General features: G+C 44.0%; 1 protein-coding gene across 12 annotated transcripts in view; it reads left to right on the top strand.

Moving 5' to 3' along the window:
- Window positions 1-13,838, top strand: part of shep (alan shepard) — a 162,669-nt gene that overhangs the window by 85,146 nt on the left and 63,685 nt on the right. For all 12 annotated transcript variants that reach the window (XM_065482450.1, XM_065482452.1, XM_065482449.1 and 9 more), the window contains one exon: window positions 13,236-13,502. In XM_065482450.1, coding sequence (XP_065338522.1) covers window positions 13,236-13,502 — 267 coding nt within the window. The remainder of the gene's footprint in view (window positions 1-13,235; window positions 13,503-13,838) is intronic.

Below are 13,838 nucleotides of genomic sequence, written 5' to 3'. Positions count from 1 at the left end.
GAAGAGATGACGTCTGGCTAATGCGCCTTTGTCAATTGTGCATGGTTAATTAGAGGGCGCTCGAAATACGGCGAAAGAACGAGCCGTGCAAGCTGTTTTTGCGTTGCCCTCAAAAGATAAGGGGTTTGCCAGCCCAGATGTGTCTAGTCATACACTCCCACTTGCAAAGAGTGAACACGCTCTTACCTCTTTCCCATAGGAGCAAAAAACTCAAATGTAGACGGGAATTCATTTTTGAGTCAACATTAGATTCTCATAATGAACTAAGCCATAAGGAGATTATTAATTTAAAATTTTTAGAGAGTTGGAAAATGTGGAAAAACCAGCCGAGCCCAAAGTTAAGTACTTACCTACAGTATTAATTAAAATTTAATCAAATCAGCTCACTCCGCTCCAAATATGAAGGCCTCATTGATTAAAAATACAAGTGTCTCGCCTTCAAAATCAATTTTCTCCCCTCAACATAAATGAATAGCACTCAACGCACATATATAGCGGCGCTGCTGTCTCAAGATAATGTTTTTTACCGCCGAAAATAGCGCTTGCGAGCACAATATTTCGTCATCTCTCGGGTCGAAGGCAGCCGAAAAATTCAGTAGCTCTAATCTCAAAAGTGTAATTAATTTGCCGTGGTAGCGAGCAAAGTTTATCATCAAGTCGGCCTTCGAGTGTTTTGATAATGTTACACGCACAAAGTTTTGCTCTCGCGCGCGACGGCGGCACGGGCAAAAATTACGTTTGCAAAATGTTTAATTAAAGCAGTCCCTGGCTCTCGAGTTGGCTGCCTCCTCCTCCTCCTCGCCGGGGAGGTTTTACGAGCCGGCACTAAATTAGTTGAAATTTATTAGCAGCGCACCTGAGGAGCTAGCTACCCGTTCTGCCGTTCTGTCTCGGGTTGCGAGTGAGTCCGTGTGTACTGCTGCTGCTGCTACTGCCAGTCTCGATTTCACCATTCCTAGGAAACGGGAACATTTGGCCGCATCGAAATTCTACTCCTCTCCTCAGAGTCAGATTAATTTTTCGCTCAAATCCTAAGAAATGAAACTCTACGTTTTATAGTGAGTGGTTAATATATCTTGATTTTTTTAAGGTAATAGACTACTTGACTTATTTAATTTTTGATTTTGCTTGAAAAAATCGCGAAAGCTCGCCATATACTTGAAATAATTTGCCATGTTTACAGGTCATTTAGCTCAATTTTTGTCGCTTACTGTCAACACGAAGAATCCTAGAGTTGCATTGTGAAAGGTTTAGTTCTCTCGCGGAGAGGATAGAAGTCAAGGAAATTGATTTTGAAAGCCCCTTTGAGCTTCAGGAATGGCACTCTCATTGGACAGGAACGGAATTCCGTATAAATTCACCCTTGCATATTAGTTTCATCCGTGAATAAAAGAGGATCAGTCTCTGACCCCGATTGCTTTGTTTCCGCATCGTGCAAGGGTTAGGCGATGATGAAATTCCCTTCTCAGGAACGCGTATAATCCGGCAAGAGATAAATCATCGACGCAGCTCACTCGAATTAGGCAAAGCTTGGCGGACGCGTGGGTGCATCTGCTGGAAAAGCAGCAGCATCCCCCGGCCTGATTGTTTGCGCCAACTGGTGTATGACGTATTGATTGAGCAGTAAAGACAAGTAAGTGCCGTCCACCCCCGGCCGCCCCCGAGAGCTGCGGGTCTATGTGGGTCACACTCACTTCTATGGCATTTAAGCGCCCCCTCTCATTACCCAAGCACACAGGCCGGTCGCGGGGCGCGAGACCACCACCACCGCCGCACACTTATCTTGCAATACAACGCGCCCTCTGCATAATGGAAAAGGGGCGTCGTGTGTGTGTGTTGCCGTGGAATTTTTAGAATTTCCATTCTGCTCTCTTATCGCCATCTACGCGGCCAGCTCGATAGTGCGTGCCTCGTGGCCGCAACCGCAAGCGGGGGATGGGGGTCACTTTTGATAAAACGCGAATTTCGTGGGTTCAAGATAGCGGCCGGCCGAGATAAAGCGGAATTTATTTAATTCCCTTTCATGAACTCTAATGGGATAAAAATGCGTCTGCGTTTTATGTTAATTTTTGTTGAGGGTGAATTGAAATACGTATTTGTCTGAATATAAAAATAGATAACGTGAAAATAATGGGAAATTTATTAAACATCGATTATTTTCATGGACTCCCCCGGAAAAGCCGGAAACAAAATCGGGCGAATGGGGAAAAATTCATTCCCCACCCGCTTTCATTAATTCCAGCGGAATGAGCTTTGAAGTATTTGCCAAGTTTGATGCGATTTTCCCCCTGCAAGCCCGGAAAGTCTCAAGTCCAATTATCTTCCGCATCAGCCAGCCCTGAAATAAAGTTTGAACAGGCCGGGTCATTATATCCAGCGTGCGAGTAATTAGTTTGCAAGTTAATCACCCGGCGCGCTGCTGGTGCTGCATTTATTTGCACCTGCAATTACAGCCTCCCGATGTTTATCCGGCGCGCTTTTTGATCAACAACGCGAGTGCGCAGAGTGACAGTTCAATTACACGCCGCGACTCGTGTGCATAAATTTATAAATTCACGCCGAGGCGTCGCCGCCGCGCATAGAGAGGCGTCGGGTTGCTTGCTTCCTCTCTTTCTCTCTCGCTCGCTCTCGAAGGGATAATTCAATCTCGATGTACACACAGCGCGTCGCTAATTAAAGCGGCAGTTGCTGCAGCAGACAGCTGCGTGTGTAATTACCGAATCTGCCGAGGTTTGATTACGTGCAAAATTGCTGTAAAAACAGACAGTCGCAAAGTGACTGGCGAAAACGCGTGGCATGCGGGCAGGTGGTTCCATTTCCTTTCCTGCCGACGCCAGACGCAGCGTACATAATCGTTTTATCTCAGATTCGCCTTTTCGAATGGAGTGATTGAGCAACAGCATTACTTGTATATCATATGGTTGGAAGAGAAGTAATTACAACCGTGAACAAATTTAATTGCAATTTAAATCTTGAATATCAAGCAATATTCATTATGAATATGTTATTTTATAATTAAGCGCCTAAAAGCAATGGTTTGAGCGAATGGAGCTTCAGAGTAAAATCATTATGGGACTCGTAAGCAATGTAGGAATTTTTTAGTCATTTTTTTGCTGGGAAAAATTAATCTATTTATGATTTTTTTATAAGGGCTAACGCTCCTAGATGAAAATGGACAGCAAACAGGATATTTAATCAACTTTCAGAAAATTAGCCTTTTTTCTACGTTTACATGATAAGATATTATATTCGACGGAAATTGCATTTTATTTTTTTTAACTGTGACTTTTTTTGCAATCTTTATTTACTGCTAATATTTAAGAATTAATAAATAAAATTATAACTCCTCACCTGGGCAGCAAATAGACGCCCAACATGCTTGGTTTTTCACAAGTTTGCTTGCACAAAAATTTGCGTGTGGGGACCAGTTACATGCCTTTTTCGAGCGCTTGCGGAGCAAACGGAGCATGCTGGGGCCAATTTATCAAAATCAACAGCCAATTAAATACTCAGCAAAGAATTTTTTAATTATCACCTCGGTGCGATGCGATGCCATCGGAGCAGATAAAAAGCGGCCGTGCGCGATTCGACGAAAACAAAATAATTGCGTGTGGTGCGTGGAGCTTTTTATAGTGAACTCTTTTGTGCCAAGACGGCGTGTTGTCTCCCGCCCGCCCACCGGGAGGAAAGTTGTAATTTGGGTGACAGAGGACACACACAGAGACAGACGCAGGGCTTGTATTCTTTTAATCCGCAGCCGCCGCTTGTTGGCTCGTGAGATACCGGAAACACAGTGAACGCGTCGTTTTCGCCCGGCGCAGCACAGGAAACAGAGCGAGTGTGTGTGTTTGTTCATGCTGACTTTGTGCCTTATTCCTCTCTACTATACTAGCTACGGCCATTGTTTCTCCGCCGCGCGCACTTGACTTTCTTTATAAGGAGATGGCTAGGAGAGGAAGAAGAAGATTAATGCCTCCTCGACCGGCGAGCGTGTTGATGAAACTGCCTCGGCGGAATGAGCAAAAAATTGGCCGCGTCGCCTTATACGGTGGACCCCAGAGTCGACTCTTCGCAGAACCTCTCTGTCTCTCATTCTCTCTCCTTGTCGTCGGCCGCGGCTAATTGAATCCTGCACTCGGCTGGATTTGATCCGATTTCGGTGCAGGCCAAGCAGCCCAAATTTGATTTCTTGCCGATCTGACTTGCGAGATTGCCCCCCACCGTGGACGTTACGAAATGTATGTAAGCGCGTCAAAAGGCTAATTTGCCGCCACCGCCCGACATGCGAGAAGCAGTCTAAACCCAATTAGGAAAATATGGATTCAGAGTCGAGTTAATGAAGCTTTTACGGTGAAATTAATTATTATTCATCTGCCTCTTCGGAATTTTCCACTTTCGACGGCCATTTCACATATTTCCCCGTTTTCATTGCTCTCAAAAAGCCATTTGAATAGAATGTATCTGTGACTGGATGAGCAATAAATTGCGCCGAACGACGGTCGTATCAAATCTTAAGTGCTTCTTAAAAAGGCATGTAATGATACTTTTTCATTCAAACTCCATTGAGGAGAGAAAACAAATGACTCGGCCGGACGAGAAAGAAAACACGACGCATGCTCATGAATACATTTGGAAGACGCGCAGCAGAAAAAGTAGACGAGCCAGTTTGAACGCTGACGTTGACCCATTGAGGTGGAACTAAAAGCCAACAAACTTAATGACGACTGTCGTCATTTTTCATTGAGCTGCAGAGAGACGTGCGTGTGTGTACCTTGACCTCAAACCGATGCGGCTAATGGTTCCTCTTGGTACGCGTGTTTCACTCGTATTTGCATCTTGGACGAACCGGTTTGACTGATAGAGAGAGAGAGAGAGAGAGAGAGAGAGAGAGAGAGAGAGAGAGAGAGAGAAATTCCATTTGGGCTGATGGCCATTTTTCACGCGTCTCCCGATGATAAGCGGACAGGTGGAATTTTTACGATGCGGTGTATCGATTCGCAAATGACCGTGATTTCTTACTTTTACGTACACGCTCGGCTTTTGTTCCTCAAGTCGGTTGCGTGGCTCTCGTAAAAAGCCAATCTCTGCTGAAACTTCGTTCGGCGCTCCCTGTGCAAAAAGTGGCCATTTTCTTTTTAATATCCAGCAAAGTTGTACGCTCAGAAAATGATCGGCATAAAGTAATAATGTAAAATGCCATTTTGTCAACACGGTGGCACAAATCGCTCGCTTACAAGCGAGTTTGCACAACTTTCTGCGTACATGTTACAAATTGCTACATGCGAGGGCGCTGAGCAAAAGTTTTTAATTTAATGCGCTTTTTAAAAGTTATGCCAGCAGCATCAGCGACGGCGGCGGTGGAGTGCTTTTGTACAGTTTAATTTCGGGCTGCTCGTTATAATACGACTGCTCGCGTGTAATTAGAAAAGTTGCCGGTCCGATAATTAGCTGTCATATGAAGTTTCGCAGATTACGAGCGCGATGACAATTCATTAGCGGCGCATTAGAGCGGAGGAATTCGCGCGCCGCGCTGTCAGCCGACGGAAAAAGGCAGAGAATTTAATCGTTATTTCTATGGCGATGGGGGCAAACAGTCATTTTGTGTACATGTGCGATGCCAATCGACGCTCTATTTCGGGCCCGGCGGTTGTCACCGCGAGTGAGTGTGTGATTGCCGCCGCTCCGCTCAGATTGCTTTTTTGCATCAGGTGGGCGTGTGCCTCTCGCCGGGCGCAATTTGTCAGCCAGCAATATTGCCCCGGCACTGCTGCTTGCGAAAATTGAAAAAGACGATTATTTTGCAGTGGATGCTGTGTACGTGTACTTCGTGGCAAATTGAGTGTCGAGCAATAAAAATTTTCTTCGTTATTTGCTATCGGTACTATGTAAATACGGAAGAACAATTGAAAAGGGATTTTAATTTAAAAAAAGTGACGTATAAGCATTTTGCGCATATTTATTATTAATGCAGAGGAACAGTTGAAAATCATTTTCATTTGTTTCCTTGAGTAGATTTTTTTAACTCTTCAAAGTGCAGTAATCAAAAGTTGACCAAACAAAATTAAAAATATAGATTTTGCAATTTTCTCGAAAAATTTCATAATTACATTGCTTGGCTGTTTATTTTCTCCTGGTTGACGAGATCTACTCGATGATGAATATCGTCCTGGTCGCGGCAAAATTGCGCAACGTTCAACAAACACCCAAATTTTCATTGTCGAATTGATTGTTGACCTTTTCTTGCAACAAGGAAATTCGCGTTTGGTTGTTGAAAGTTGCGCAATTTTGCCGGGACCAGGACGATATCAATAAACAGGGAAAATTCTTGTAGAAAAAACTTAAAGCGCAACCTTTGGTTAATACTTTTGTCTTTAAACCAATCCTGAAGAATTATCGTCTGCACTGGCAACAAGATATTAAACGGAGTCTTGCAGTATCGTTCCTCCTAAATTTTTATAAAGCCAGCATTTATGTCTTCTTTTCTAGGAAAATGTAATTTTCCAAGTTAAATTGTCATATTTACGAATTTTTCAAGTCTCTTACATGAGCATAATAGGAATGAGTATGCAACCAGTGCAACCGAGATGCTACGGGGTTGCATAGCATTTTGCCTGTGAGATCTAATTCAGTCCCGACTCTGAGTCATAAATATCATTGCAGTAAATTGCAAAATACGACGATGCTCGCATATTGGAATTATTTCCTTTTCAAATACAGTAGCACGTCTTGCGGAACGAGCTCGCGGAGCAGACGACATGCAGTGTTTACCCCTGGATAATCGATATTCAAACAAACACACGCGAGGCACGACATCTGTTGAAATCCCTTCAGCTCGAATCCGGCGTTGTTGGAGAACAAAGGCGTTTTCTGTCGTTAAAACGTACACGCACGCAGCCGCCGTATCTATCTGCAGTACACTTATTGTTGTTGACAGTATCGCGTCAAGGAAATAATGCGATCCCCATCCGGCGGATCGTTTCATTAGCGAAAGATGCACAAGCCCGCAGTCAGCTGATGTTCAATTGAAAGCAGCCATGCAACGCGAGGCAGGAACTGACGTGAGCCAGCGTTCCCCTCACTCCGCAACTCTTCCGACGCGAACGCCGCGGCGGGCCGTCGGCCGACCCTTTAATAATTCCGTCTGTCGACTTTCGATACTCTGAACAGTTTGTTTGTCGCGCCCGATTACAACTGCACGCTGTTTTCACTCGTAGTCCGCGCTTCCTTCTCGGGCATACAGTTTGCCTGGACTTAATTGGTCCATTTCCTGCTTTATACTTTGGTTTAAATGTTGTTTTTCTCTGGAAATAATGTTGAATTAGGCAGTAACCACATCCCGTCTGCATAGAGGACTTGATTTTGGTCGGAATCTCGTTTTCCTTGTGTTGCTTAGCGCTTAAAAGCTTCGAACTAAACCAAGCTTAAACTTACCATTAACTTGGTAAGATTTAAAAGCAATTTGTTAAGATTGGTGCGCAGGGCGCAGGCGAAAGTATGCCCCTAAAGCAACAAGATTTTATTTGATATAATATCTAGAAAAAACCTCTCCATTGTGTCACCTCAAAAAATTATTTTAGTTACACACTCGACTAACAATTACAATTTATTAAAATATCACCGAAAATAAAAATAAATTTAGTTGCCAATAAACCTGTTTGATACAGCATATCATATGTTTTGATTACGTTATTTTATCAGCATCAGATAAACCAATTTTGTTCTGCTCTGGGGCTTTCCAAGCGGAAATAGGAAAATTTTCAATATTAAATAATAGTGGGCCGTGATCCCATTTAATAACACGTCGTGCATTATCCAATTGATATTGCGTTGATAGCCCATTTTGATTGAAATATAGTATACAGTCGGTTTGCTTCATTTAGGATAGAGCTGATTAATTTCAGGCAATAACACACCGCAAAAGCATTTTCCGCGAGGTTCCATTCTGAGCTCACTCGGCAGGCACTTTATAAAGCCGGGTGCAAAGGTGCACAATTTATGACGACGGGCATTTGTATTTGCGCCTGAATGCACGCAGCCTCAATTGAATTGGTCGGCAGGCAGGCAGGCTGAAACCTAGCGTAACCGCTGGCTGTCGGCCGGGCCGGGCCGGCCGGCGTGCAACGCGAATGAATAATTGAGACGTGAAATATCACCCCGACGCACACAACGCTAAATCCGTTTAATACGCGCTAAAAGCTGAGTATGTTTAAATGGCCGCGCGTGCGAACTGAATCCAAATGACGAGAGCGATAAAATAATGTTATTGGCCGATCCAAGCGGCCGACTGTTGAAATATGCATCGGATTTGGCCTCTCGCGCGCTGCCCGTTCATTTTTAATTCACTTGTTATCGGCCGGTTGGCGAGGCGTAATCCTGCAGGCTGAGTGCTTTTGGAAATTTTGCGGATATTTCATGCGGAATTCCGCCTGCTGCTTTTTGGATCGGCAGTAATCCACGCGGTCAGAGAGCTCTAATGAGAAACCTTGGAGCTCAATTTTCAGCGCTTCAAGTGCTTCGCAGTTGCTCGATCGCGAATGAGAGAAAGAGAGAGAGAGAGAAAAAAAAGCAAGCGACTCCCTAAGTGGCGCTGCACGGCGGAATTGAAAAGTGCTTTCTAAATTGCACTTAAAAGACTACATAGGTACTATACTAATATACCGATGACTCGATTGCCACTTTCAGAGGCAGTGTGATGCTTTCCTCGCAGCAAAAATCGAGCAGTCTGCAAAACTGATCGACAAGATATGCAGAAACCAGGAATAAAATTTTAAACACATCCTAATCAAAAGAGATTGGTTGCAAAACTATTGAACGTGCGGGGTTATTGAGAGGTAATTATGACGAGAAAACGAAATTCAAGCACACCTGTTCTGTCACACAAATTGAAGGGTTGAAAGCGATGCACATACATTCGACATCAATTGAAGGAAGAGAGACACAGCATTTCTCGTATCCGCTCACCAAAATGGCTTCCCCTTTTGTCTCTGCGTGCGTGCCTCCACTTTGGGAGGGCCCAAAGTTGCTCTAATAACGCGGTGGCTGCAACATAGTGTCTCGTGTTGCAGTGAGAATTCAGTTTGTGTTTGCTTGTAAAGGGAACGAGTGAGTATAACTGACTCTATTTAATATCGTGCAGCTGGGAACAAAGAGCGATGGGATATCAAAGGACGACGAACACAAACTAGCTGTTTGATACTCTCTGGATGCGACGAGTTGGTTCGTTCGTTCGTTCGTATTCACGTACCCACACAAGTTAAATACGTGCAGTTAAGTCTGTGTGAATGGCCCACCCGGCCACATTGTTGTTGCTCGCTGAGAATAATTGCGCGAGTGGTTGGATGCCAAGCTAGCTCGTAAATTGAATTTCCGACGCGCCAGCTTTATACATTTCGCGAACAGGATAGATTTAATTGCCCGACTGCGATGTCGCTGCTCCGCGTAATTTGCGACTTGGCGATATTCGGTCGTAAATAAAAATCAAATGGCTTTTGCATACTAACTAACCAAACTCACGGGATTGTAAGAGAGAGCAAGGGCCGCGTTACCTTTGGCCCAGGGCGATGCCGACTGATATTTATGATCGCTACCACAAACTTGAAATGTCGCAGGAATAATAAATAATAAATTAAATTTTGATAATTTATTCGGATCTTCTATTTAAACCAACCTTTATAGAATCTGATTATTAATGACTCCTTTTGAATCGTAAAATATAATTATGCTTTTTCTGGGAGGAAAATATTTCACTAAATTTTTAATTTTTACCTAAAGCGAGTGGACCATTGCATTGATTGAATCTCTGTTATGGGAAATGAACTGAATTTTGCCACAAATATTGCCAATTATTATTCACGTCAATTTAACTGGGAAAATTCAACATTTTCCCCACAAATTTGATAAAATATAAAGTAAAGAAGATTTTTTTTCAAAATTTCTTGTCCAGAATAAAATTATGAAGTCCTTTATTCAATTTTTTGGCACCGGCGTTGTGCAGGTTGCCTACTCTTGAGCTCTCTCTCCCTCGTCGCTTGTTTTCTTCACCCCCGCGTACACACTCGTCCTCCCCAGTGTGTGAGCGGCACGCTTCCCCTCTCGGTGCTCCAAATTCGCACACCACCGAAAAAAAAACTTCATGCTTCTTGTGCGCGTCCCTTGGCTCCGCCCGGCGTATCAGATGACTGACGAAAGAAAGTGAAGCACGGCCACTTCAAAGGGAGGCCCCTCGCGAGAGAGAAATCGATCAGCATGCCGCAATTTGGCACAAGGGAGATAATTAATTATCACGTGATGGCGCTGCAATCAAATATGAAGTAGTAGCTGCTGCGATGTGCTTTTGTGTCCATACCTGCACACACACACACACATACAAACAAAGCTTACGCACGAAGGGTGAGTCCATCCGACGTGATTGGATATTGACTGACACACCGGCCCTAGCTGCCAATGTCGGCGCTTGTTATGGAGGGTCGCCACAGTTAGCTCAAAACTAGCTGAACTCAAAGAATTTGTCCAAAACAAAAAATTATTTCAAATAAGAAAATAAATCACTATGGTGCATCCAATTCCGAAGAATTGAATAGTTATCGATTGGTGCTTTTTATGCAGATAAAAAACTGAAATGCGGATAGTGAAGTTTTTGTTTGGTTGCAATTTTGAATAAAATTAAGGTGTGGATTGTGTGGGGGCGCAAATGCCCAATGTTGAAGACTGGCTAAAAATAGCAGTACCAAACATGTCTGGTTAAACTCTAAAAATCCTATCAAATTTACTCATTTCTCCCTGGTAATTCATACACATGTAAAAAATCTTTCCTTTGCCTAACCTAATTTTTGTTTGAGTAAAAAACATCACTTTTTTAATCTCTGTCCGAGGACCAGGAAGGACGAGCACTGTGCGAGCATATGAATGCTGAAACCTGGGCCATTTAATTTAATTGTTTTATAAAAATCCACCAAAATATATTAAACCATGTTTTTCGTTTAAACAAAATGCGGGAGCCCGTTTCGTTATTGAATTTTACGCCGCAGGCTTCGAATCCCATCATTCCGCGGCCAACCGATTGATTGACGGACGGCCGTGTTTTCCAAATAATTCTATCGGGGCGTATATAAATGATTGGACCCATTAGTCTGGAGTGTGATTAATTAGTCTGCCGATCGAGGGTGCGTGACGCCGCGACAGATGCGCGCACCGTCTTGCCGCACGTGCCATTAGGCATCGTTATTGATGGCGACCCGCGAATTATGCTCGGTGCACATTCAATTATCGCACAATGCACAAACCGCCGAAATTGGTATACGCCTCTCGCAAAAGCCGCAACAGCGACAGGCGAGACGTCAATTATGCGTATATTGCGCCATATCGGACGGCGTATTTTGTGCTTGGCAGCAGAAAGGGGTGCCGCAGCTTTCCAATTGCAATAATTCCGCTCCCGTGAACCGCTGGAAACAAAGATGGGGTGGCTCCGAATTTGCGACGTGTGTTTGTATCATGAGCAAGGTGCTGCTCAGTGGCTCGGAAAAATCCAAGATGTATGCGAGGGTATACGTGGGTAGTTTTCGACAGGGACTCGACGTGATACGAATACTTATCAAATAAATTAAGAAACGATTTGTTTAAATTTAAATTGGATTTTCTCGAAAATTCTGGCTATGATTGCAACACAAAAATTATTACCCGCATTCAACTCGATTTTCTCTCTCTTTCTCTCGTGAGCTGCGCTGTATTTGTAAATTACTCTCGTATTTCTTAACTGGATTTTTGAGAAAGGGTAAAATTTAATATTTCGTGTCGAAAGCCGCGTTGTGTGACTGCGGAGAAAAAAGGCAGTGGTAATAGCACCGCATTATGAGAGAGAGCGAGTTGAAGTTGCATGCCACTACCACTTTTTGATGGGTACACACGCAGTTTGAAAATGCAGCACGAACCGCGGCGGATGATTGACAGTCGCAGTGCCGCCGAGAGCGGATCGAGATTTCCAAGTGAGTACATGCGGCGGGAAAAATGAGAAAAAGTGACCGACCGTTCCCAGGCATCTCTCGGGACGAATTCCTGCGCGTGCAACAGATAAGGATTCGCATTATATCTTGAGCAGGCGAGGCGTTTTCCGCTGAATTTTAATATTTGATGCGCGCCGCCGAGACAATGACGATGTCGAGCAATTAGCACGGGCGCGTTGCCGCCCGAGGACAGCTCAGCAAACATGAAAGAGCAAAACAAAAAGTTTCCCGAGATGCCGCCGCCTCTGCTGCTGCTGCTTGCTGCATGAATAAAATATAATTACGCTCGAGAGACTTTTATTTTTTCTGCACTTGAGAAGCAACTCTGTAGGCAAATTTAATTAAAAGCTACTGGTGGATGCAGCTCCTCTTCCAATTATTTCGTGCACACGAAACATAATATCCGGGCGCGTGATAAAAATTATTGCACACAATGCCTCTCCGTTGATTAAATTTTTTTGCCTTAATGGCCGCGATAATGAACACTTTTAATCGCGCACTTTTTGCGCTGCAAAGATGAGACCTCACTCTCCAGCACGCCGATGCTCGGAACCAACTTCTCGAGAAGTTTTACGAAAAAAATGAACGCTGAAAACCGATGGTATTTACAAGTATGCGTTTAATTAAAAAGTTGCACACGCAAAAGGAGCAGGGAAATGAGCACGCTGCCAGCGGAGAAGGAGAGATATTTAATAAATGCGCTAAAGGAAGGACTGCTGGCCTGGCTTTTTCATTTCGGCTTGCACGAGTGAATGAGCTCCGCCGGCTCTGGCAGGTATTTTGCGCAGTTGAGTGCGTAAATAATCGGAAAACATTTCTAATTATTTTGCACTGGGTTGCATCCGCCGTAGCTAGGAAAACGCAAATCCTTTCAGCTTTTCTTCTCAGCACATGACGAGATGTTGCAATGAAAGAGGGAGAATTTTAATTAGAAGGAATATATGACTCGAGTTGACTTGCATTCATCCCGCTTGAATAGAGAAAATTGTGAAACCACTGGAACATTCGAAACGCAAATTGTCGCTGAATATGCGTGGTTGCGTGGAAACCCAAACGATTTCCCGTCCATTTTCAAAGTGCTTATAATCCGATTTTATTTGCAATTTGTTTTGAAGTCTTTGAAGCTACGTTGGTATAAAAGTTTTTACGAGTGAAAGAGTGAAAAATTAATGGTCTTACAGTCTCTTTTTTTTAGGAAAAAGCTTATTTTAAAATTCCTCTATTTTTTGCTTTCAGGGTGCTACAGTTCCTAGAGCAGCCTACGGAGGACAAAAAGGCGCAGGAGGTCCTCGGCCATCAAACAACATGACTCCCACCTCAGCTGGCTCCACCGCCTACAGACCCGCCCCCGCGGCTGGGCAACAGCAGCAACAGAGCTGGGGCGGCGGCGGAGGCGGCGGGGGCAGCGCAGCGTACGCGCCCAATGCCTCCATGCGCTTCGCGGCTCCGATCTCCGTTTCGGCGCCCTCGTATTCGGCGCCGGCTTACCAGCAGCACAATTCGGTGAGTACACAAATTCGAAATAAGTTATTGGATCTTGAAACGAGAAAAATATATGTATATATATCGTTCAAGTTTGATGCAAATACCGTATTCCCTTTGGAGATAAATTGAGAGAGACTTGTAGAGAAATTATTTGCTCTTAGAGTCAGATTATCGGTTTCCCCAGCTATGTATAAAGACGCAAATTTTAATCAGGTGGCAACCTCTCCCTGGGCATGTTGAGGAAAATAGCTGCACGATTCTTAAAAGTGGCCTTTCGCTTTGATGGAGCAAAAGTCGTCAAAAGAAATTCGCCGCAGAAGCAGCAAAAGTTGCCTCCGGATTCTTTGAGGCAGC

This window comes from Cloeon dipterum, chromosome 3 (genome assembly GCF_949628265.1).
Source record: "Cloeon dipterum chromosome 3, ieCloDipt1.1, whole genome shotgun sequence".
NCBI lineage: Eukaryota > Metazoa > Arthropoda > Insecta > Ephemeroptera > Baetidae > Cloeon > Cloeon dipterum.
This window is presented reverse-complemented; position numbering and strand designations above follow the sequence as displayed.